Raw genomic sequence first — 25008 nt, 5'->3', positions numbered from 1 at the left:
ATCTAGTGAGTCTTTCTCATGTACTCCCCAACAGCTTTCTGTCTTTCTTCTAGGAACCAGGACACTGTGCAGATTTTCATCCAAGTGGCACAGTGGTGGCCATAGGAACGCACTCAGGCAGGTAGGGTCTTTAAGGGAATGTGAGCTGAGTGATTTGAAGTGGTGGAATGTTTAACCATTGTTAGGAATGTTGTCAATATGATCTAAAGATTTATTTTTAGGTGGCACACTAATATGCATGTTGCTCTTATCTGTTACATATACTCTTTCAATCATTAGTAATTATTTACTGAGCACCTGCTCTTGGTTAGACACTGTTGTGGGGATTTAACATCAGAGTGCAAAACAAAACAAAAATCCCTGCCCTGTGCAGCCCGCATTACAGTACATGTCAGGGACAGTGAGCCTGGCAGATGGCTGGGTAAAGAATTTAATTTAGTTTTGATGCAGAATCACAGCAACAGAACACTAGACCTGGAGATGCTTAAGCAATCCAGCTGAACCTTCCAATTTTGATGGTGAATGTACCTTGGCAAGCCAGCAATATAGCTAAAGTACTGTTATCAAAATTCAGCCAGATACTGTTGACGATAGAGGTTCTAGGCATAAATGCTCCTCAAAAGGGAGATGTTCAAGTGATATTAGCGCTAGCTGAGACTTTCTTCTTTGACATAATTAAAAGAGAAGATTTCTAATTAGAAAAGAACAGCTTTTTCCCTCTGCAATTTGGTGTTACTTAACATGGTCCTTGGGTATTCCTGCGCTCATTTCCCAGGTGACAGTGTCTTTGAACTCTATCAGCATGAATCTCCCTGAGTTCTGCCTTGTTACACCACCAGTTCTGAGTCACTCTTCCAATGCTTATTGAACTCCTACAACTGTAAGGCACTGATCTCGGTGCATGGAGTGGCACAGAGGAATATGAGACATGGTCCCTTTCCCCAAGTAGATTATGTATGTCCATAAGAAAATAAAGAGCTTTTATTAGGTTTAGCATTACTTGAATAAACAGGCAGCAGTGCTTGGAGTTCAACAGAGAAATTACTGTGAGCCTGAGTTGTCAGAGAACACTTCACAGAGGAGGTGAGATTGGTCCTGCCTTGGAGGAGTCCTTGGATCTTGAAGAGGCAGTGAAGAGTGAGGAGTCATATCAGGCAGGAGGAAATAGATGGAGCAAATTCAGGTCAAGAACGTTTCTAAAGGCTTTTTGATACCTAAACTTGTTAGCTTGGCCTGTAAAGCCCACTAATGCTTGTTTTTAAGTTTACATTTATTGTTGAAAGTATTACAGAGGTCTCCTCCTCCACACACATACATCCCAGGCCTTCACCACAGGATTGTCTGTGTCTACAAGCTCTTTGGTTAATCTCTTCCTGCCCCCCTCTACTCACTCCACCTCCCCCCCTACCGCCCACCCCCCCGAAGAATAGAATGGTCAAGTTGTTGTCCTGTCCAACCCCTTTGTGCTTCTCTCTCTTTTTTTTAATCCTCACCCAAGGATATTTTTCCATTGAATTTTAGAGAGAGTGGAAGACAGAGGGAAAGACAGAAACAGTGATGTGAGAGAAGCACATCGATTGGTTGCCTCCTGCACAAGCCCAGGGACTGGGCCGGGGAGGATCCTGCAACTGAAGTACATGCCCTTGACCAGAATTGAACCCAGGACCCTTAGGTCTGCAGGCACACTCTATCCATTGGACCAAAACTTTTCTATCTACTCCTCTCTACCTGTTTATGTCCCACCTATCCGTGCCACATTTGATGAGATGAAATCCCAGGTCACCTACATCCTCCCTGCCTGAAATTTCATAATCCTTGTATATTTCATTTTACTTTATTAACTCACTCTCCCCAGTCTGATTATAAACTCCTGTTTTGCGTCCTTTCCCGACTCTTTTCTTCTCTGAATCCCTAAATGTTAGCGCATCACAGGCAGAGAGAGATCAGACCCTTCCCTGTTGTGAGACAGTGAAAAGCACAGGCCAGAGCTCTATCCTGGTTCTGCCACTAACTACTTGGTTGATGACTGGTTGAGGGTTTTGGCATCATAGGATTTCATTGTTCTTATTTGTAAAATAAGAAAGTTGAAATGGGCTACTCTTTTCCTGTTTTTGACTTTATACATTTTTCTGATTATAAAAGCCACATTCCTATTCTTGCATTAGATCACAAACAAGGACCTAATGGATCTTTCTAAATGTATTCGAGATGAGAAATCTTTGGTTATATATTTAAACTGATCTGACATGTGAGTCAAATACCAAAATGTAGTACCATCATTTATCTTAGGGGCAATATAGAGCCCCATAATGATTCCAGATTACCTTAAAGCGGAAGGAAGCTTGGTTACAATTTATATACTCTAGACTAGAATAAGAATAAATTCAACACAGTGAAAACTTAAATATTTATTTCTATAAAATTCCCATTGGTAGAGAATGTGTTATGTTCTCCATACCTTTATTAGGGACAGAGATCCTGAGTCCAAAAAATCTTTCTGAAGATAGAACATAATTCATGCCGTGAAAAGAGTGGGAGCTTTAAAATTATTTCTTGGGGTCCATATGGAAGTTGTTTATTTTCAATAACAAAGTTGTTGAATTATTACTAAAAATTGCTTAACAAAAGTAGAATTAGTCTCTTATATGTGACTGAAGAAATAGAAAAAGGAGGCAGAGGTCTCTTTTGTTTTTTTTTAAATAACTACCATCTCTAGTAAATGACTCAGAGTTTTTGTTTCCTACATGTTATACCAATAAGACATTCTGGTGTTTTTTGTTTTGTTTTTTTAATCCTCACCCGAGGATATTTTTCTATTGATTTCCAGAGAGTGTGGAAGGGAAGGAAGGAGGGGGGAGAGAAACATTGATGTAAGAGAGACATATTGATTGGTTGCCTCCCGAACACATCCAGACTGGAGCCAAGGAATGAACCTGCAACCCAGGTACATGCTCTTGACCAGGAATCAAACCTTCAGTGTGCGGGCGACACTGTAACCATTGAGCAACACTGGCCAGGGCTCTGGGGTGGTTTTTTAAATATAACTTTTTGAGGGGTTTCCAAAACGATAAAATTGTTTGCAGTGTTCCTAGTAAAATTAAACTAATTTGGAAACAGTATCAGTTGGGGCTTCTCCAAAATAAAAATGGATAATTTTTGAATGCCTAAGAAGTTATGGTAAAGTTTACATAAATTCGTTAAAAACTGGAAACCTGACACCTGCAGAGTGGAGCTGTATCTCATTGTTCTTTAGGTATGTCTGTTTAATCTGAGTTGGAATATTTTGTTCCCTTACTGTGAGAGGGCAATTCACTTGGCATCAGCTTTGGCACTTCTTGGCTTAGAGGAGCATCACAGTGGAAGCCATAAAAGTTGATTAATGAAATACATTCTCAGAAGAAACCTTTAATCTATGGGAACTGTCCAATTGCAATAAAGTGTGTTTCTTACATACCTTTGAAATTGAAATGACCAGTAAACTTGTAGCATAGGCTTCAAATGCCAGTTTCCTACTTTTAAACTCCAGTATTCACAAATAGAAGCTATTTCTGTTACCTGGATAGAAGACAGAATTTGTGAATTAAGTTAGCTACCTGGAAGTTTCAACCTATGGCTCACAAGTTACTAAAATTCATTCATGAACATGTTTAGAGAGCAATTTTATAGGTAAACTAGAGGCCTGGTGCACGGGTTCGTACACCAGTGGGGTCCCTCAGCCTGGCCTGCGGGGATCGGGCTGAAACCAGCTCTCTGACATCTCCCAAGGGGTACCGGATTGCAAGAGGGTGCAGGCCAGGCCAAGGGACCCCACCAGTGCATGGTTGGAGCCAGGGAGGGACCACAGGAGGGCTCCAGGGCGTGTCCAGCCCATCTCGCCCAATCCCAATCTTGGCGGACCCCAGCAGCAAGGTAACCTACCAGTCGGAGCATCTGCCCTTGGTGGTCAGTGTGTGTTGTAGCAACTGGTCAAACAGTTGAATGAACAGTCGGACACTTAGCATATTAGGCTTTATCATATACTAGTATATTATGTAGAATAGTTGGGATCTTTTCGTCTTTCATCTCCTACCTTGAATTCATTAAGGCATATGAAACAGCATCACTAAACTTGGGTTTTTTAAATTCTTTAAAGCACTATCCTCTCATAAATAGTATTTATTTTAATCTGAAAGATAAATGATCTCTTTCCAGATATTAGTTATATAATTAGTTTCAAAATTGAAAGGAACTGTCATTCTGATTTCTGTTACTGGCTTATTTTAGTGATAGAATTTTCCCATCTGAATAATTTAAAACAAAACTTGCTGCTTTTGTCCCATCCTATTACATGAGATTTAGATAGTAATTTTATTTTTCTAGTATTGTCCCATTTTCTCCACCCTAACCATTTCTTCCTGCACACTGCACTACTACTAAGTAATTCTTGCTAAAATATAGGTTTTATCATGTTCAAGACATTTTATATTAGTTCATTATTCATTTTACAAATATTTTTAATGCCTGATCTGAGCTAGGCAATGCTCAATTTTGAACTCCAACCAGCTCTACATACTGTCTATAACAGTGATGGCGAACCTATGACACACGTGTCAGAGGTGACACGCGAACTCATTTTTTTGGTTGATTTTTCTTTGTTAAATGGCATTTAAATATATAAAATAAATATCAAAAATATGTCTTTGTTTTATTATGGTTGCAAATATCAAAAAATTTCTATATGTGACACGGCACCAGAGTTAAGTTAGGTTTTTCAAAATGCTGACATGCCGAGCTCAAAAGGTTCGCCATCACTGGTCTATAACCTGCCTTCTCTCACTTATCCAGCCTTTGGTTGTCTATCCTTAGTTCCCAGCCTTTTCTTATAGCTCATATCTTGCCATACTCTTCTGAAACACCATTTCTTCCTTTAGTGCTTTTAGATAAGTCATTTATGATGTAGTTGGATTTAAGTCATTGTTTTACTTCTCAAGAGGCTTTTACATTTTTACTTTTCCTATAAATGTGAATGAAAAACTATCAAATTTAGTTTCTCTGTGCATATGTTAAGGTATTGGAGAGGCAGAGTGCCCCCTGCTGGTTCCTTTGAAATCACACCAAATGAATGGCTGGCTGCCTTTCCCTCCCACCTTCACACTGTGCATGCTCCCTCCCACCTCCATAGCTGTGCAGCTTTCACTCCTCCTGCCTGAACTGCTGTACTTCTTTCCCTAAGGGTTCAGCTCAACCCATATCCTACATCCTATCCTCCTGCTACCATTCATTTTCCTTATGAGAGTTCCTCTACTAGACGTTCATAGTCAGCATCACTAAGATTGACACTTGATTGTTTTGTTTTAATTGGCTCATTTCCTTTTCCCCACTTCTAGTATAATCTTCAGAAACACTGATCCTGTCATCTTATTCTATTTAGACTAATTAGCAAAGAAATGCTGTGGGCATTCAGTGAATACCTAAATAGAAATGAACATGCCTAGGCCCATATAAGTATATTTATATTGTATCTAGCAACATTTTGCAAAATGAACTCATCCTTCATTGGAAGAGGGAAACATGTCATACTTAAGAGTAATATTAAAATTTCTTAATTTTTAAAAAGGGAGAAATGATCAGCAACCATTTTTTCTATAAATGCTAATATCTGAAGGTTTTTTATTTTTACTTCTTAATAGGTGGTTTGTTCTGGATGCAGAAACCAGAGATCTAGTTTCTATCCATACAGATGGGAATGAACAGCTCTCTGTGATGCGCTACTCAGTAGGTGAGTAGATTTACCCCCACCCTGGCATTCACAGCATTTCTCTATATCTGCTTTTTTCACTTTCAATGAAGCTGATTACTATATTCTCTGTCTAGAGTTGTAAAGTATTGAATATGTTTTCCCCAGAGTTTCCAATTAAACTCTGCTGCGAGAAACTGCAAAAAATCTGCTAAAGTTATACAACATTCTAAATCAAGGAAACAAATTTATAATGAATTGTTAGACTGCATTCACAGTTGAAAGCAGAAAATAGTGCAATTACCCCATCCCACCCCCACCCCGACACATACACACTTTCTGTTTTGGCACTAAACATACAATGTGCTTAGAATTTTGAATAGGTACTAGGTTGAATGTTACATCTATTTAGCAACCTTTTCTTTGTATATAAGAGAATATAAAAGCAATTATAGAATATTAAAAATATACAAATTTTATAGGCCCTTCAAGTTCTTTAAAATCTAGTGGCATTATTCTGGATTACATAGTAATGATTGTTTTATTAATTATATGAAACTAGAGGCCTGGTGCACGAAATTCATGCACTCGGGGGCGGGGGGGAGTGTGCCTCAGCCTGGCCTGTGCCCTCTCACAGTCTGGGAGCCCTCAGGGGATGTCCAACTGCTGGCTTAGGCCCGCTCCTCCTGTCCTTAGCGCTTCTGCAGAGGTGGGAAAGGCTCCTGCCACTGCCACTGCGCTCGCCAGCTGTGAACCCAGCTTCTGGCTGAGCGGTGCTCCCCCTGTGGGATCGGGCCGAAACTGGCTGTCCTACATCCCCTAAGGGTTCCCGGATTGTGAGAGGGTGTAGGCCAGGCTGAGAGGCCCTACCAGTGCACTATCAGGGCGGGGGGGAAACATGAGAGGTTGGCCAGCTGGGGAGGGACCGCAGGAGGGCTCCAGGGCATGTCTGGCCTGTCTCACTCAGTCCCAACCGGCTGGACCCCAGCAACAAGCTAACCTACGGGTCAGAGCATCTATCCCTGGTGGTCAGTGCATGTCATAGTGACTGGTTGACTGTTTGCCCCCTGGTGGTTAGTGCATGTCATAGCGAGCAATTGAGCATCCTTAGCATATCATTAGCATATTACGCATTGATTGGTTTTGAACGGCCAACCGGTTGACTGGACATTTAGCATGTTAGGCTTTTATTATATAGGATACTCAGCAACCCAAGAATTTGATAAGTTTGTTTAGCCTTGTTTGAATTAATCTTTATACTTTATTTAAAATGTTAAGTTTCCATAGTATTCCAATTTCCTTTTCCTCTTATTATTATGATTTTGATTCATAACTTTCTTTCCTGGAGTTAGAGTGACATTCACATATATTCAAAAATATATTCCCATAGTTGTTGGATTAGTGTGGGGTTCAGATGATCTTTTGATTGCTTCTTAGTTTTCTAAGTTGTTTTATAGGAAGCACTGAATACTATTCTCTTGAGAAAGGAAGGAAAAGTATTTGCTTCTATCTATAAGCCTGACAAGAGTAGAAGCAGAAAAAGTTTTGGATTGGCTTTTTTCAATATTGTAGTAACAAGTAACTACTGCAAATGTAGCAGTTAATATACATGAACCAGTTGGACTTTATTGACCATCTGTTACATCAGTGGTTCTCAACCTTCCTAATGCTGCGACCCTTTAATACAGTTCCTCATGTTGTGGTGACCCCCAATTTCATTGTTACAAATTGAACATAATTAAAGCATAGTGATTCATCACAAAAACAATATGTAATTATATATGTGTTTTCCCATGGTCTTAGGTGACCCCTGTGAAAGGGTCGTTCGACCCCTGTGAAGGGGTCGTGGCCCACAGGTTGAGAACCGCTGTGCTACATAGTAAGTACAATAGAAGAGACCATAGAGAAGAGAACATAGCTCCTTCCCAGGAGAACCAACCCTATATTTGGAGAGGTCCTATGTGCTCAGCTGAAGTGAGCAATTATATGCTCAGCTTGCCATATGAATACTGTGATTTAGACCCGTAAAAGCTGGTTAACCTCCACGGGGCCAGATTGTAGTTATATCAGTGTAGCTATTTCTCTAGTCAACACTCTTTCTTGCTTCATTCTAGATGGCACCCGCCTGGCTGTAGGATCTCATGACAACTTTATTTACCTCTATATAGTCTCAGAAAATGGAAGGAAATATAGCAGACATGGAAAGTGCACTGTAAGTAGAGAAGTAAGATAAATTGTGAGACTGTTGGAAATTTTTACTTTTGTTAAAAAGAATTAAATGTTTACACTGATGTACCTGTTGTTTTCTGCCCTTTAAACTTTAATCTCCATCTTTGAAAACTGAATTTACCTGACAGCAGAATATTGCAGTTCCCTGTGTACTATAGAAAGCTTTCTCCTTTGTTTAAAATTAAATCTTTATTGATGAAACTATTACGTGTCCCTCTTTTCCCCCCATTGACCCCTCTAGCCTGTCCTCATCCCCCGCCCAAGGCCTTCACCACCCTTTTGTCTGTGTCCATGGGTTATGCATATATGCGTACGAGTTCTTTGGTTGATCTCTTCCCATCCACCACCACCTTTCCTCAGAGACTCCACAGTTTGTTCCATGCTCCTATGTCTCTGGATCTATTTTGTTCATCAGTTTATTTTGTTCATACGATTCTACATATGAGTGAGATCATGTGATATTTGTCTTTCTCTGACTGGCTTATTTCACTTAGCATAATGCTCTCCAGGCCCCTCCTTGCTGTCTCAAAGAGTAAGAGATCCTTTTTTACTGCTGCATAGTATTCCATGGTGTAAATGTACCACAACTTTTTTATCCACTCGTCTACTAATGGACACTTGGTCTCTTTCCAGATCTTAGGCATTATAAATTGCGCTATGAATATAGGGGTGCTTACATTCTTTCTGATTGGTGTTTCAGATCTCTTAGAATATATTCCTAGAAGTGGGGTCACTGGGTCATATGACAGTTCCGTATTTAATTTTTTTAGGAAAGTCCATACTGTTTTCTATAATGGCTGCACCAGTCTGCATTCCCACCAGCAGTGTACTAGGGTTCCCTTTTCTTCACATCCTTGTCAACACTTGTTATTTGTTGATTTATTGATGGTAGCCATTCTGACAGGTGTGAGGTGATACCTCATTGTCATTTTAATTTGCACATCTGTGATGTCAGTGACTTTGAGTATTTTTTCGTATGATTCTTGGACATCTGTATGTCTGCTTTGGAGAAGTGTCTATTTAGGTCCTTTGCCCATTTTTTAATTAGATTGTTTTGTCTTCCTTTGTTAAGTTCCTTATATATTTTGGATATTACCCCTTTATCAGATGTATCATTGTCAAATATGTTCTCCCATACAGTGGGCTTCCTTTTTATTTTGTTGGTTTCTTTTGCTGTACAGAAGCTTTTTATTTTGATATAGTCCCATTTGTTTATTTTCTTGTTAGTTTGCTTTGCCCTGTGAGATGTATCTGTAAACATACTGCTATGAGAGATGTCTAAGAGTTTGCTACCTGTGGTTTCTTCTAGGATTTTTATGGTTTCATGACTACTTACTAAGTCTTTTATCCATTTTGAGTTTATTCTTGTGTATGGTGTAAGTTAGTGGTCTAGTTTCATTTTTTTGCAAGTATCTGTCCAATTATCCCAACACCATTTATTGAAGAGATTGTCTTGAGTCCATTGTATACTCTTGCCTCCTTTGTCAAATATTAATTTGAGTGTAATGGCTTGGGTTGATTTCTGCGGTCTCTGTTCTGTTCCATTGAATTATATGTCTGTTCTTGTGCCATTACCAGGCTGTTTGGATTACAGTGGCTTTGTAGTATAACTTGATATCTGGTATTGTAATTCCTCCAACTTTATTCTTTCTCAGGATTGGTGCAATTATTCAGGGTCTTTTCTGGTTCTATATTTGGAGTATATGTTCTAGATCTATGAAATATGCCTTTGGTATTTTAATAGGGATTGCATTGAATCTGTAGATTGCTTTGGGTTGTATGGGCATTTTAATGATGTAATTCTACCAATCCATGAACATAGTATATTCTCCCACTTGTTTATGTCTTCCTCTATCTCTTTTTTTCAATGTCCTATAGTTTTCCAAGTACAAGGAGGTAAAACTCCTTGGTTAACTTTATTCACTAAGTATCTTAATTTTTTTGTTACAATGGTAAATGAGATTGTTTCGTTTCTCTTTCTGACAATTCATTATTGGTGTATAAAAATGCCATCGATATCTGGGTGTTAGTTTTGTATCCTGCTACATTGCCGAATTCTTTTATTAAATCTTGTAGTTTTTGTTGGAATCTTTAGGGTTTTCTGTGTACAATATCATGTCATTTGTGAATACTGAGAGTTTTACTTCCTCCTTTCCAATTTGGATACCTATTATTTCTCCTTTTGTCTGATCTCTGTGGATAGGACTTCTAGTACTGTGTTGAATAACAGTGGTGAAAGCGGACATCCCTATCTTGTTCCTGTTCTTAGGGGAAATGGTTTTAGTTTTTGCCCATTACGTATGATGTTGGCTGTAGGTTTGTCATATATGGCCTTTATTATGTTGAGATATGCTCCCTCTATTCCCACTTTGCTGAGAGTTTTTATCAAAAATGGGTGTTGTGTTTTGTCGAATGCTTTTTTTGCATCTATTGATATCATGATTTTTGTCTTTCAGTTTGTGATGTGTCCGTTTATTGATCTGTGAATATTGAACCAGCCTTGCATCCCTGGAATAAATTCCACTTGGTCATGGTGTATGATCTTTTTAATATATTGCTGGATCTGATTTGCTAATATTTTGTTGAGGATTTTAGCTTCTATGTTCATTGGGAATATTGGCTTGTAGTGCCTTTATTTGGTTTTAGAATTAGGATAATGCTGGCCTCATAAAAAGTGTTTGGAAGTGTTCCTTCCTCTTGAATTTTTTGGAATAGTTTGAGGAGGATAGGGGTTAGTTGTTCTTTGAAGGTTTGGTAAAACTCCCCTATGAAGCCATCCAGACCAGGGCTTTTGTTTGCTCGGAGTTGTTTTATTATTATTATTATTATTATTATTACTACTACATGTTTTCTGATTCTTCCCTGATTCAGTTTTGGGAAATTTTTGTGGGGTGTTTTTAGGAATTTGTCCATTTCATCTACATTGTCTAGCTTGTTGACATATAGTTGTTCATAATATTTTCTTTTACAACCCTTTGCATTTCTGTGGTGTCAGTTGTTACTTCACCACTTTCATTTTTGATTTTTTTTATTTGGGTTCTCTCTGTTTCTTGATGAGTCTGGCTAACAGTTCATCTATCTTGTTTATCTTTTCAAAGAACCAGCTCTTGGTTTCATGGATTTTTTTTTTAGCCACTATCTCATTTATTTCTGCTCTGATCCTTATTGTTTCCTTCCTTTTACTTTGTGCTTTTCTTGTTCTCTTTCTAATTATTTAAGTTGTAGGGTTAAAATAGTTTATTAATAATTTTTCTTGTTTTTTTGAGGTAGGCCTGTAGTGCTATGAACTTCCCTCTCCGGACTGTTTTCACTGTGCCCCAGCTTTCTCCTTTTGATGGGAGTTTAATACTTGTTTGTCTCGGACTAATTTTAAGGTGGTTTCTTAAAACTTTTTATCAGAAACCCTTAGAATAACACATTTTGAAAATGGAATGAGTCAGAAATGAAACAGTCACTCACTTTTAACCCAAATGTCCCATGTTCCTGCCCACCTTGGCATCCTGTATCACCTCTCTGCCGCTAAAATAATTTATATAAATATTTGTCTGCATTAAGAAAATTAACATTTTCTTTAATTTGTTGCCATTTCAGATTGACAAGTTTATCACTTTACAATGAAGATTAGATTCAATTCTTTAAATATACTGAGTACTTACCTTATGGCAGGTACTCTGCTAATGAGATAAATGTTCTAGGCACTGGGAATATATGAAAGATTTGTTCCTTGTCTTAAAAAAGGACATTTGAGCTGAGGACACGACGAGAAAGGCAGCTAGTATTCAGTCTTCTCACCTATAAGATGAGGATAATAGTTTCTGCTTCACTGGTTAAAACTTGTTAATCCATATAAAATACTTAGAATAGTGCTTGGCACATATATGTTGCTATATGTTAACTATTATTTTTATAGAAAATGAGGTAGCTTGATATGTATGATGTCAGGAGATTAATTTAGGATTAGCAAATCACTTGAATTAGCGATTATTGGCACAGATACTTTAGCAGCCTTTATCACAAAATAGTTTCAGGGTAATAAAAGAATTCATTTTTCTTTTCTTAATAAGCAAAACCTAGGCCATTTACTTTTTGAAGAAGAAACATTTATATTTTTGTATATTTTGTATCATGTGCTAAAAATCAACCTATAATCTGGTCTATAAGCAACCTCAAAGTTTTAGACTTCATCCAAAATATTTTTGTTTGCCTTGACAGCAATTATGAATCATTTATTAATTTATTTAAATCTATCTTTTAGTCTATTTTTATTTATATACTAGGGGATCGGTGCACGAAATGCGTGCACGGGGGCGGGAGGGGGGTCCCTCAGCCTGACCTGCACCCTCTCCAATCCAGGAGCCCTCAGGGGATGTCCTACTGATGGCTTAGGCCCGCTCCCTGTGGTTCTCTGCTGTCTGCGGGGCCTGCTTGGCCGCTCCTGGATCGCCACAGGCAACGGCCAAGCGGGCCCTGCTCTCAGCAGCCACCCTTGGGACTGGAGGACTCCAGCAGGGCTGAGAGGACTGGCGCTGCCATCTTGTGGCTATGGGCGCCACTGGCTTTGTGTCAGAGTGACAGTTAATTTGCATATTACTCTTTTATTAGATAGGATTTTTTTTTTAAATTGATTTCAGAGAGGGAGAGAGACATAGAAACATAAGAGAATCATTGATTGGCTGCCTCCTGCATGCCCCACACTGGGGATCAAGCCTGCAAACAGGGCATATGCTCTGACTGGGAATCCAACTGTGACCTCCTGGTTCATAGGCCAACCACTGAGCCAAGCCAGCCAGGCTCAACTTATTACTTTAATATTTGTGATATAGGGTAATATAATAACACTTCATTAGGCAACATGATTAAATAAAATGTTCCACTGAAAGAAATTTTCAGATTACCAAAGTTTACCTTAATTAATTTTTACCTCAGCCTTTTTATAAAGTCCATGTCTTTAATAGACTGTATCAAGTATAATTTAATATTGTGGTATAAAATTTTACAGGTAGCACGTACTCAGCATTAATTTTATGGATGAAGATACCGAGTTTCAGAGGAGATAAATGACTTGCTGTTGGTCACACGCTGACATAGTGGTAGATATGGGACCTGAATCCTATTCTCATCGTAGTAGAGTAAACTTTCTCATGTATGATAATGCCTGGATTTATCAATATGTATATTGGACTGTGCTCTTACAGCACAACTGATTCAGAAAGGGAGCAGCAATGCGTGACATTGGATGAGAATGACCTTGGAAGTGTTAAAAAATGGCAAGCTTATCAGTTGCATGAGACTTGGCCTTTTCTGATTGGGCAGCTTTTATCTTTCGAGCATTTCAAAGGATTATTTTGAGATATCCCTAGGAACTGCTAAAGTCTATAGCACTGTTTGAGGCTGTAATGGAAGGGTCAGTTACTCCGCTTTTCTAATTATCTGTTTTGTCTTTGCTCCCAGCTGTCACTTCTTACTGTTTCCACCAGCTGGTCTTACAGTTTCATGTTCACTTCTCTTATCTGTTGTCTGCTATAAGACAGACAGAACTGGGCTAATGCTGGCTCTGCCACTTATTAATTTATGACTTTAGGAAAGCTAATTAACTTCTATGAGTCTTAATACCATTATCTTAAAATTGGAGATTATAATAGTTCCTACTTTATGGGATTGTTGCCAAGATTAGGTCTTTGCTAAAATGTGGCTACTGGAACTACTCTCAGAGTTCCAAGTACAAATGCTGTTCTCTGTTTTATTTCCAATATTTTTCTGTTAGGAGTCAGCAGTTCAGTGACCACCATAGCCACAGAAACATATTTAGAATTTCAGAATATGTCCCTCTGATAAATTATAACCAGGCAGTTGGAGCTTGTCCCTCTTCACAGCATCACGTTCTATGGGAATGTCAGTTGGGAAGATGACCAGCACCCAAGCACATGAAGAAGCAGTTGGTAGAGGAGGGCAGTTGGTCAGTCGGTGTGCTTGAGGAGGTCATTACAGGCCAAGACCTTGCTTGCAGTCTCAAGCTGAGAAACGAGAAAAGATCATTTTAGAAAGACGGACTTACATCATCCAAGTTCTCCAAAGCTGGTGTCTAAAACATCAGTTTATAACAGGAACTGTAACTGGCAAGGAACTGAATCCTAGTTTCCTCTGATCAATCAAATTTTCTTTCTATAAGCAAGCCTCAGGACTCCAGGTCATAATCAGAATGCTAGTTTATTCATTTAAAGTAAGATATATAATTGCCAAGGGGACAGGATGTGAGGATCCTCTAGACAGCACTTCCCTTTAAGCCAAATTATTTGGTCTGCCCCTGCCAAGGCATTAGGGGTGAGTTAATTAAATGTTGACCAAATATAGCAGGCTAATGTTTAAGTTGATAATTTTGAATGGCCCGCAAATGATGTTATAAATATCCAAATGACCCTTGGCAGAAAAAAGGTTCCCACCCCTGCAAGCAAAAGAGTGCATATGAAATCCGAGTATAATCAGAAGGTGAGTGAGCTCACAGTAGGGTGAGAGCTGCCACGGGGCTGGTCTTGGTTGCGGTCCCTCTGCTCTGGACATTAGGTGGGTACTGCTCACATTTGCCTCTGTGGCTCCTCTTTCGTTGCAGACCACCGTCCCCACACCCTTATTGAATAATACTGTCTTTGGATAGACTGATACATGCAGTCAGATTGTACTTCACACTTGCCGGCTTTGGAGCTTTATGACTCTTACTTCTTTGCTTTTTTTTCTGATTTGATTTATGTTGATCCTAAAGTTTAACTATGAGAGATTTAGGGGAGAAACCCAGTTGTAGTTTCCATAAACACACAAAACTTGCTCTTCATTCATTGAAATGTATTTCCATTTTCTACTGACCCCAGATATCTTTCATAATCTTCCTGAAGTTTATCCTTACCCACTTAAAATTTCAGTATTTAGAAAAACTTACCATAAACTCGAAATCTAGAGATTTGTTGTGTATTCCCTCTTCTACGTGTTCTTTAGAAACGTTGTATGACTCATTTAGAATCATAAGTTGTTAAGCATATAAAGGGCAGAAAGCATTATGTTGTCGCCATCCTCATTTGGTGAATAGGAAAAGTGAGGCAGCTGTAGCAGGAGCTCAGTTATCACAGTCCTTGGTTTCGTGTCCTAATCCTTCTGAGCAAGGCAATCTGAATTAGGACAGTTACCGTGTGGTGTAAGTTCCTGCGTAAACTAAGTAGTTTCTAAAAGTGACGCAGACTGAGTTACAACTTCGATGTGTCTCTGTTCAATCCTTGGGACTCTGGAAAACCTCAGCGAGGAGAGTCTAGCTGAACACACCTTTGGTTGAATCTTTTTCACATATCATGCCACTTGCCTTTTCTCTCTCCCATTTCTAAACCCTTGCATTTAGTTCTAAGACAATCTTTGTCTTGTTAGGAGCAAATCAAAAAGCAGGAGCAGTAGAAACAAGGACATTCCTCTTTTAGACAGAGCATGGCTCAGTATTTGCCTTTACAGATTAGTGCTCCCATGTGCTGCCTCAAAGGTTTATGTTAAGAGTGAATGAACAGATTTTCTGCTGAAGCTGCTCTCGTACTTGCTGTTACTGGCAAATGATGCCTTCTCACAAGCACACACATCAGGTTTGTTTACTGTACTAGTACGTGACTGGGCCTGGCCCAGTGATCTTCCAAGAAATAATTTGCTCTTCATGAACCTGGCCTCTGTGGGCCGGCTGAGGAGTTGAAGGGAAGAGAGGAGCCATCCCGTGTACTCTTCCTCCATGCCAGCCTTTCATTTCTGGCCTGGTGGCTGCCTCTGCCCTGTCACTTCCGAGGTGTCCCTGGGAGCACACTATCTTCAAACCTCCCTCCAGCACACACTCCAAACCTCCGTGGCCTCCTCTGCGGCATTTTGTTCCTCTCATTACATCATGTAGTTTAGAAGGACCTTTTTAATTTCACTTCCCATGAGAACTTCCATCTTCATAGTGTTTAGTAAATATTTTAAAAAGTGGTTTGACTAAATTACAGGATTCATGAATCCGTGATTGTATCCTAAATTCACTGTGTAAGCAGTTTGATTGTGTAACTGCTGCTATAGAAATCCTTTTAAGGCTTTGGATTCAGAAGCTCTTTTTACTTTGTCTCCTGCAAAGCCCTAGGATTTGGGGTTGGGGCTGGGGGGTGGGGCTCAAATGGATCTGATTTTATTTGCTTTACATACTGGACTTCTCAAGTACGATTTAATATGACAAAAGGGTGTTAGCGCTAACAAGAACTTAAAGACTGCTGGTTAATGTTCTCAAAGATCCCTGAGTCTTTTGCGCTTTGAGTTTTGGGAGGTTTTAGTTCTATTCCTTTCCATACAGTGTTTCTTGACCTCAGCCTTTCCTGTACTGTTTTGAAAATGTACTGAAAAGGTCCTTAATTACTTATAAATTTCTTTTTTTAAATGCTACTTTTACATTGCTTTTTGCTCGTTGTCAGTGTTAAAGAAATGAGTGAGATATCAGCATGATTTCAGTGCTGGGTTTAATTTGGTCCAGAATCATCTGATCTGGGTTTGAACTCTGGCTCCAATTCTGTTTTGTTTTTTAATATATTTTTATTGATTTCAGAGAAGAAGGGAGAGAGAGATAGAAACATCAATGATGAGAGAGGCCCCAGCCGGTTTGGCTCAGTGGACAGAGTGTGGGCGCGTTCAATTCCGGTCAAGGGCATGTACCTCGGTTGCAGGCTCCTCCCCAGCCTGTGCCCTGGTCAGGGCTTGTGCAGGAGGCAACCAATCGATGTGTTTCTCTCACATCGATGTTTCTGTCTTTCCCTCTCTCCCCCACTTTCCCTAAAAATCAATGGAAAAATATCCTCGGGCGAGGATTAACAACAACAAAAAAGATGAGAATTATTGATCAGCTGCCTCCTGCGTGCTCCCTACTGGGGATCGAGCCTGCAGCCTGGGCATATGCCCTGACCAGGAATCAAACCATGACCTCCAGGTTCATAGGTTGACGCTCAACCACTGAGCCACGCCAGCCAGCCTCCATTTCTTTGTGTGACTTCAGAAGTTACTTCACCTATCTGCCTCCTATACTTTAATCAAGGTTGCTATGAGATTTAGAGCTGATAGTGTATGTAAGGAACTTAAACTTAATGCCCTGTACATAGAAAGTAAATCTCAAGTAGCATTATTCTCGGTAACTAGATGAGCCCTGGGTTGTACCTAGGGGTGTTTTTAACAAGAATTTAACATAAATCTGTGAAAGTTCAAAATTATTTTCTAGTTATGGACAATTGTGTATTTACCTTGAAATAGTTTAGTTGTTCTGACTTACCTAAAGGTCCTATTCTGTGTGCAGTAGAATTAAGATTATTTTATTGTGCACCTCAGTGCAACATTGGCTTTCTGTTTGCCTCAAATTCCTGTGTATTTTTTAACACGGCTGCTCAAAGATCTGAACCTAGCAGATACAGTGTATCGAAGTTGCAGTGATGTACTAAAAATCAAAAGCATTATAAAGTCTGTTAGGTAAGCAAGTAGTGCTGGTAAAAATAAGTGTTCTTAATGCCAGGACTGTGGTAATTGAAAATACATATAAGCAAAGAAGACATTTTAACTGTCTACCTAGAAATCTTCAAGAAAATAATCCATAACACTGATGCAGTATTTCAGTAAGGCAGTAGGATTCAGTATTACTAATAACAGGAATTATAAAGTTGTCAGGGACTCAGGATCCTTCTTTCTTTCTACTCCATCATCCTCAGTAAGATGCTGCTGGGACTCCAGTCATCACATCCCAGTTGCAGGAGGAAAAGGCCCTCCTCCTACTAAGTCAGTTCCCTGAAAATTTTTCTGGGAGCCCCACTGAATGACTTCTGCCACCTCTGGCTGCAAAAGAGTTTAGGAAATAGTGCCTTAGCTGGGCATGTAAGGAAGGGGCAGACTGGATTAAATAAACAACTAGTGTCTACTCTCTAAAGATCCGCTTTCTCTCAAACCAACAAAAGCACATCAAAACTACAGTGGAGGAAAACCCTATTCGAAAGAGCAACAGAAACCTTAGATCAGCGGTTCTCAACTTGTGGGTCACGACCCCTTTGGCGGTCGAACGACCCTTTCACAGGGGTCGCCTAAGACCATCCTTCATATCAGGTATTTACATTACAATTCATAACAGTAGCAACATTAGTTATGAAGTAGCAACGAAAATAATTTTATGGTTGGGTCACAACATGAGGAACTGTATTTAAAGGGCCAGAAGGTTGAGAACCACTGCCTTAGATGCTTTATAGATAAATGTAGCAAGAAAAGCACAGGAAGCTAAGTAAAACATGGCTAAAAGACAAAACGGAACTATAAAAATAGAGACATGTTTCTAGATGAAAACACTTGATAAAAATATCTTTCTCTGCAAATTATCCTCTAAATTTGATGCACTCTTAGGTTTTCAGCATGATATTTATGAGCTTGATAAAATGGTTCTGAAAGTCATCTGAAACTTTCCACATACCACGAAACTATCACAGTTGGCTGAGAGTAGGCAAATAGACTAATGGAACAGAAAGAATCCAGAAACAGATCTCTGCTATGCGGAAATTTGCTAGGTAATTAAAAAGATACCTGAAATCAGTAGAGAAAGAATGAACTGTTCTCTACCTGTATTATCTAGCATCATAGCTACTAACCACAACTTTCTGCTTATTAAGTTCAGTTCCCTGGAGTACTGGCCACATTATGAGCACTCAGAAGCTACAGATGGCTAGTTGCCACTGCATTAGACTGCACAGAAACATTTTCATCACTGTGGAAAGTTCCATTGGACGCATCGTTATAGATGGTGAGGGGACACCTGGATACCTACTAAGGAAAATAGATCCCTAACTCTGGGCTTTGGTATGGTTGCAACCACTGAGTAGGTGATCCTCCATGCCATTAACAAAGATTTAGCTAAAATATTTGATTTTTCTGTAGTAGTGTTTTGGCTTCGTCATATGTGATTATTATTGTAGTCACATCATTCAGCTAGTTAATGGCAGAAATGAAGGTGCCAACTTAGAAAATACTGTTTCTTTTTAAGGAGGTATCCAGGGTCTTGCTCCCAACGGTGTCTCTGGCCTTGCGGTGATGTCTGAGGCTCTTTGCCCACAAGCTGTGCATGTGCCTTCCATGGCCTGTGAGTTGAGCGGGCAGGGACATGCTGAGGTGGTGTCTGGGAAGGTTGCATTACAGACCCCCAGCCGCTGCATTTCAGCTTTTCTTCGCTCATATACTGGAATCCATATCAGAGGGAAAATATTTTCCAATATGAACTGATAACTTCCCCAAGGTCTTTGCTGTTTTTTCTACTTGAATCTTTTGCGAATACTTTACATTGATTTGCCTTGTGTCCAACACAGATGTTACATGAATATTATGTATACATACAACGCTTTTGATCTTCTAAGTAATGCTATTAAAGAGATTCAGATAATTTTTATATACTTCTGCATTAGGATGAGTAGTTCTTGGGCAACTACTTCGTCATGACTGATCTGGTTAAATCCTTCACTCGTGTAGCAGAAGTTTTCTTCTCTTAGAAGCATGGCTTCTACAGATGCCAGAGCAAGGCATCAGATTCATGTGAACTATGAAGAGGATATGTGTGAACCTGTCCTTCTGCTGTATTCAGAAAATACCCAGTAATCACATGTCTTTCTGGTTTTGAAAACTGATTTCTTACTAAGTTGGTAGGCCTGTGTGCCTAGCAAGGGATTCCCAATCTGTTTTCCAGTATACCACCTAATCTCCAGTGACTTCAGGAAACTTCTTTAGCTTTCAAATTCATATAATTTAAATATATTTAAATGTATAAATATATGTATTTGCCATGCAGTGCTGTGGGGAGATCGTAGCTCCAGAGAGGTTTTGGGACATGTCATTAGATTTCAGAAGGGTAAGAGAATAATTAGAATACTTTGTATAAATCATTAAAAACTATGCCTAAAGTATTTTGAATTTATTAACTTAAAAAATAAAACCACATGCACAGAAAGCTAGTAATTTAAAAAGTATATTATAAATTAAGTATGTTTTACCATAGACTGTAAGAGATGAAAAGTGATTTTGAGTCTCCATCGACTTTGGTAAACCAATAAGACCTGTGATTTATCTGAAGTAGTTTATTGGAAATCGGCTGCGTATATGTGATGCCAACAAAATAACACCATTTAGGAGGTGTTGAATTCCCACAGTATTAGTAAAACCTAAGCAGAAAAAGATCACTGTCTTCCTGTTTAAGGAATGTTGTAAGGAGTCAGGTGATTATATCGGATCCAGCTGTTCCGAAGGAGTACAGTGTTGGGTGACTTCCAGAATATTCTTTGGAGATAGTGATCTAGGACAGCAGTCTCCAACCTTTCAGACCTCACGGACCACTGGTTGACGACCACTATTCTAGGAGACTGTTGTATGTGTGCCTCTGGGATGTGCCTTGGATACTCAAGAAGCAGTCCAGGAAAACTGTACTCTGAACAACCTGAGACCAATACTTCATTCTCAAAAATGAAGTGACTCTAAAACAGGGACACCAGTGATCTGAAATATGGCCTAAGGGTTTGGTACCTGTCACAGTGTCCTTTAAGACACAAGTTTTCAAGACTGTCTTTCTTGGAAGTCCCTAACAGATAAATAGTTGCTGGTATCTAAGAGGGGAGGCCAACAGGATACTCCCAAGTTCCCAGTGTTAGTTACCCTTTCCACTGTGGTGAGGCCTCTTTAGCTGGAATTCTGCTTGAACTCTTCATGTATCACTGGCATCTTCGCATACCTGCATCTTTGACTCCCAGTGAGATAGAGTGAAAAGGGACTAAAGGGTTGCTGTGAGCCCTGTTCAGTTCTATAGGTTGTGATACTGCTGTCTATACATTAGGAATTCCAGGTGAACGGCTACTCACAAAACAGTATTGGCTAATTATTGAACTTTTTATTATTCAAATTTTACATGCTTTCTAATAGGTGATCTATCTACTGTTTCCTAGGGACATTCCAGCTATATCACACACCTTGACTGGTCCCCAGACAACGAGTATATAATGTCTAACTCGGGAGACTATGAAATATTGTACTGTAAGTATGAATGATCATGTATGGCTGAGGGTGTCTGCCAGGGGCACTAATGAGTGGGCTGTATGCAATCTGAATTGTGCGGAGCATGCATGTTGGCCTCTCTAGCCTGGCAGCATATGTTATTCTGAGCTAAGGAATGAGAATCTCAAATGTGCTTCACTTCTCCAAAAAGGTAATGAGTTAATTTAAATGTGCAGACATGTCATAAGAAATTAACTCGGCGAGATTGATGCTGCTCTGAATGGTTTTGTATTTACTCTTTCTGGTGATGGGAAAAAGTATAATGGATGGACATGGAGGCTTTTTTAAAGAAAAAGAACCTTCAGTGGGAAACAATTTGTACTTCCAGAAACCATGCTTTAAACTCTTTTCCTTTTTAAATGTATCTTAATGTTTTCCAGTGTATGGGTTATAAATCCAAGTAAATGTGGCTAGTTTGAATCATATACATTTATACACAAGCACTGATTATACTTCCTGTTTCTAAATTTAAAGGGAACATTACAGACAGCTGCAAACTAATCAGGAATCGATCAGAGTGCAAAGACATCGATTGGACGACATATACCTGTGTACTAGGCTTTCAAGTCTTTGGTAAGGACGTGATACCTGATGGAAAAAGGCTGTGGAGTTTTGTAGACAATTATTTGCCTGAATTCCTAAATGAAATAGTCTATATCTGTTCTTTAGTGTTATCACTATGAATGCCAGATTCAGAGAAATTAAACCAATACAAGGTTTGTTCTCTGCAGAATCCAGAATTCTGGCCCTTGATAAATAAGAGAAAGGAATCTATATATATATAAAAAGCCAGGGGCCATCACATCCAAAACAACCAAACGGATGACTGAACCGGCTAGTGGGGCGACAAGGCCGGCAGGGGGTAAGGGACAACCAAACGACTAAGCAGCAGGCTGTGTGGGGGCGACCAGGCTGGCAGGACGGGCAGTGAGGGGCAACCAGGCCTGCAGGGGGGCCAGTTAGGGGCGATCAGGCAGGCAGGCAGGTGAGCAGTAGGAGCCAGTGGTCCTGGATTGTGAGAGGTGTGTCCGACTGCTGGTTTAGGCCCGATCCCCAGGATCCCCTCAGGGGTCCCAGATTGGAAAGGGTGCAGGCTGACACCCCCACCCCTACCCCGCCGCCCCATGCACAAATTTCGTGCACCAGGCCTCTAGTTTTACATAATGGACAGATTGCCTGTCCATTTTTTTTTCTCTAAGTGAAAACTGAAACTTTTAAATTTGTAAAGGCATTTTTATAACAGCTTTATTGAGGTATCACTCACTTTAAAAGTGCACCTAAAGTGCACAATTCAGTGGTTTTAGTATATTCACAGTTGTGCTTCTGTCATCACTAATTTCAGAACATTTTCATCACCCCAAAAATAAACCCTCCACCCATTCGTAGTCACTCCCACCTCCACCCCATAGCAACCACTAAAATCTATACTTCCTGTAATGGTCTATTCTGGATAGTACTTATAAATGGAATCATGTAATATGTGATCCATTGAGACTGGCTTTTTCATTTAGCATATTTCAAGTTTCACCCGTACTGTAGCATGGATCAGTTCTTCATTTTATGGCTGAATAAGAGCTGTTGTATGGATATACCACATTTTGTTTTTCCATTTATCAGTTGATGGACATTTGAGTTGTTTCCACTTTTCAGCTATTATAAATAATGTTGCTATAAACAAGCATGTGTAAGTTTTTGAGTAAGCATGTTTTCATTTCTCTTGGGTATGTATGTACCTTGGAGTGGAATTGCAAGGTCAAATGGTAACTGTGTTTAACCTTTTGAGGAACTGCCGGACTGTTTCCCAAAGTGTCTGCACCATTTACATTCCCACCAGCAGTTGGGGTTTGGCTTCTCCACATCTTGTCAACAGTTGTTATTGTTAATTTTTGTATGTGAATGTCCAGTTGTCCAAGCACCATTTGCTGAAATAAAAAGGCAGTATTAGTAGCTATTATTTAAAGATAAAATTTGGAGATCCTTATCTGATGTTTGGACATTCCTAGAAATCTGTCCTGATAGTTTTCTAACTAAGCCTTTCCCAGTCTGTAGGGGTCCTTCTGAGAAAGTTAGATGGTAAATGGAAAAGTTAAAATAATAAAGCTGTGTTTGCAGAGAATTAAAAATAAATGTTATACTCAGTAAATAGAATAAAAAGGTTGTAGCACAAATACCTAAAGCAATACCCAAAATATTAATACTTTTCCTTTTAACAAGTCTATCTCTGCCTTCTGAAAACGGCTCTCAGATCCAGCATAAGTATAGATCTGAACACTTCTTTGTGCAGTGTGCATTGGAAAAAATAATCCATTGTAGCTGCTTGTTCTAAATACAGCTGCTGTAGAGATGGAGAAGCCTACTAGGCTAGGAAGAAATGAAAAACAAAATAACCCTGACTATTCCATAAACAATTTCATTATTCTGGATGAAACGAAGGCAGTGGCCAATAACTAATAACTTACCTAGTTATTTTAATGAAGCAATATGTAATTATTATTAGTTCAGAAGTGTTTCAATTTATTTTACCAAATTTATCAAACATAATTGTTCTCTAGAGTAGCATTGAACCACAAAAGGCCAGCACTTCAACCCTATGTATTCCATAGTTTTAATCTAGTCTAATAAAATTCTGTGGTATGTTGAACATAACCACCAATGCCTGATAAAGGTTAAAATTAAGTTTTCTATGTCTTATCTTTGGACATCAATAATAGTTACCAGAAAATTCTATGGGATATCAGATAGACTAGCTCTCCGTGAGGTTTTCTTTGAAGTGCCTCTCTGTGAGAGAGGGTGTAAATTTTACACAGCTTACCCAGATTCCACTTAGAAGAATTAGTGAGTCCCACAGCTTTGTTTCTGCACCTTGCTATACGAGTCACTGAGAACTTCATGAACTCTAACTAGAAACCTGAAAAAGGAAGAGCTTATTGGTGAGTTAAACTTAAAACTAAAATTACTTTAGCACCACCTGCTGGTTACGAGTGAGTACTTTTGCATCATTAAATTTTCCATCATAAGGCTGTTTAGATTTATAATTTTATTATTAGTTAGACTTTGGGTAAAATATTTGAATAAAGTGTTGAGCCACTAAGAAATTGTAAGGGGAAAATGTTAGCAGCTAAGAGTTTGAACACAGATGAAAATTAGTAAGATCCTGAAATTAAATAAACCTATGTAGTATCACAGTTATCAGTTATATTTTTCAGGCTAATTCTTCTGCACCCCTATGTTCCCATATCAAAGGTGTCTGGCCAGAAGGATCTGATGGGACAGATATCAATGCACTGGTGCGATCCCACAATAGGAAGGTGATAGCTGTTGCTGATGACTTTTGCAAAGTCCATCTGTTTCAATATCCCTGCTCCAAAGCAAAGGTAAAATTAATTTAATAAAAATTAGCATTATGGTGCCTTTTGTTTGAGGATAATTTTGTGTCAGTGGCACAAAAATATTTGTAGGGTTACTAATCACTGTCCATGATACTGAGATGCACAGGGGGAGAGCAGGGCCATCTGTTGTCAGTGTCCGGGCATTGCTTGTCTTCTCTTTCCTCAATAAGGACAAGAATTATAGAAGGCAGCTGATGACGGTTTATTCATTTTTGTTTATTGTGCATTTGTTTACATATTGGCAATTTTAAATTTCTCATAAACATATTTTTGTTACATCTATGATCAGCATTATAAAACTCCTGAGAGCTACTTCCTAAATCACCTACAATCCTGCCAACCTAGTAAATTCTTCCCTGGCCATCCAATAGAATAGTTACTAAGTATACCAACTTTTTCTCCAAAAGAGATGGGCTTTTACTATTTTAGCTATATAGTCTAAAGTATACATGTCTAATTATTATGCTTTATTTCTTCTAAATAAACAGTATTAAAGGGAAATTACTGCTAGTTTTATTCCTCAGATTTGATGACTCGTGGCTTTGATTTCCTGTTTTACTTTCCTGTCTGATTTATTTC

General features: G+C 39.1%; 1 protein-coding gene and 1 long non-coding RNA gene across 14 annotated transcripts in view; one reads left to right on the top strand and one right to left on the bottom strand.

Annotated features, from left to right (window-relative positions):
• EML4 (EMAP like 4) overlaps positions 1-25008 on the top strand; it is a 160749-nt gene that overhangs the window by 132965 nt on the left and 2776 nt on the right. For 8 of the 9 annotated variants that reach the window (XR_004971858.1, XM_036334748.1, XM_036334747.1 and 5 more), the window contains 6 exons: positions 54-121; positions 5670-5758; positions 7831-7928; positions 20932-21019; positions 21515-21613; positions 24284-24414. Coding sequence is in view for 8 of the 9 variants with exons in the window: in XM_036334748.1 (XP_036190641.1) it covers positions 54-121; positions 5670-5758; positions 7831-7928; positions 20932-21019; positions 21515-21613; positions 24284-24414 (573 nt within the window). In the remaining variant the exon portion in view is untranslated. The remainder of the gene's footprint in view (positions 1-53; positions 122-5669; positions 5759-7830; positions 7929-20931; positions 21020-21514; positions 21614-24283; positions 24415-25008) is intronic. The other variant, XM_036334750.1, reaches the window with a different exon arrangement.
• Positions 2986-25008, bottom strand: part of LOC118669064 — a 38245-nt gene continuing 16222 nt past the window's right edge. For 3 of the 5 annotated variants that reach the window (XR_004971859.1, XR_004971862.1, XR_004971863.1), the window contains exons 5-6: positions 23853-23948; positions 22253-22962 (exon numbers count right to left, since the gene is read on the bottom strand). This is a non-coding gene — a long non-coding RNA (uncharacterized LOC118669064). Of the gene's footprint in view, positions 3556-13671; positions 13960-22252; positions 22963-23852; positions 23949-25008 lie in introns of those variants that run through there. The other 2 variants (XR_004971861.1, XR_004971860.1) reach the window with 2 other exon arrangements.

The sequence above is a fragment of the Myotis myotis genome, unplaced genomic scaffold (assembly GCF_014108235.1).
Source record: "Myotis myotis isolate mMyoMyo1 unplaced genomic scaffold, mMyoMyo1.p scaffold_m19_p_14, whole genome shotgun sequence".
In the NCBI taxonomy this organism is placed as follows: Eukaryota; Metazoa; Chordata; class Mammalia; order Chiroptera; family Vespertilionidae; genus Myotis; species Myotis myotis.
This window is presented reverse-complemented; position numbering and strand designations above follow the sequence as displayed.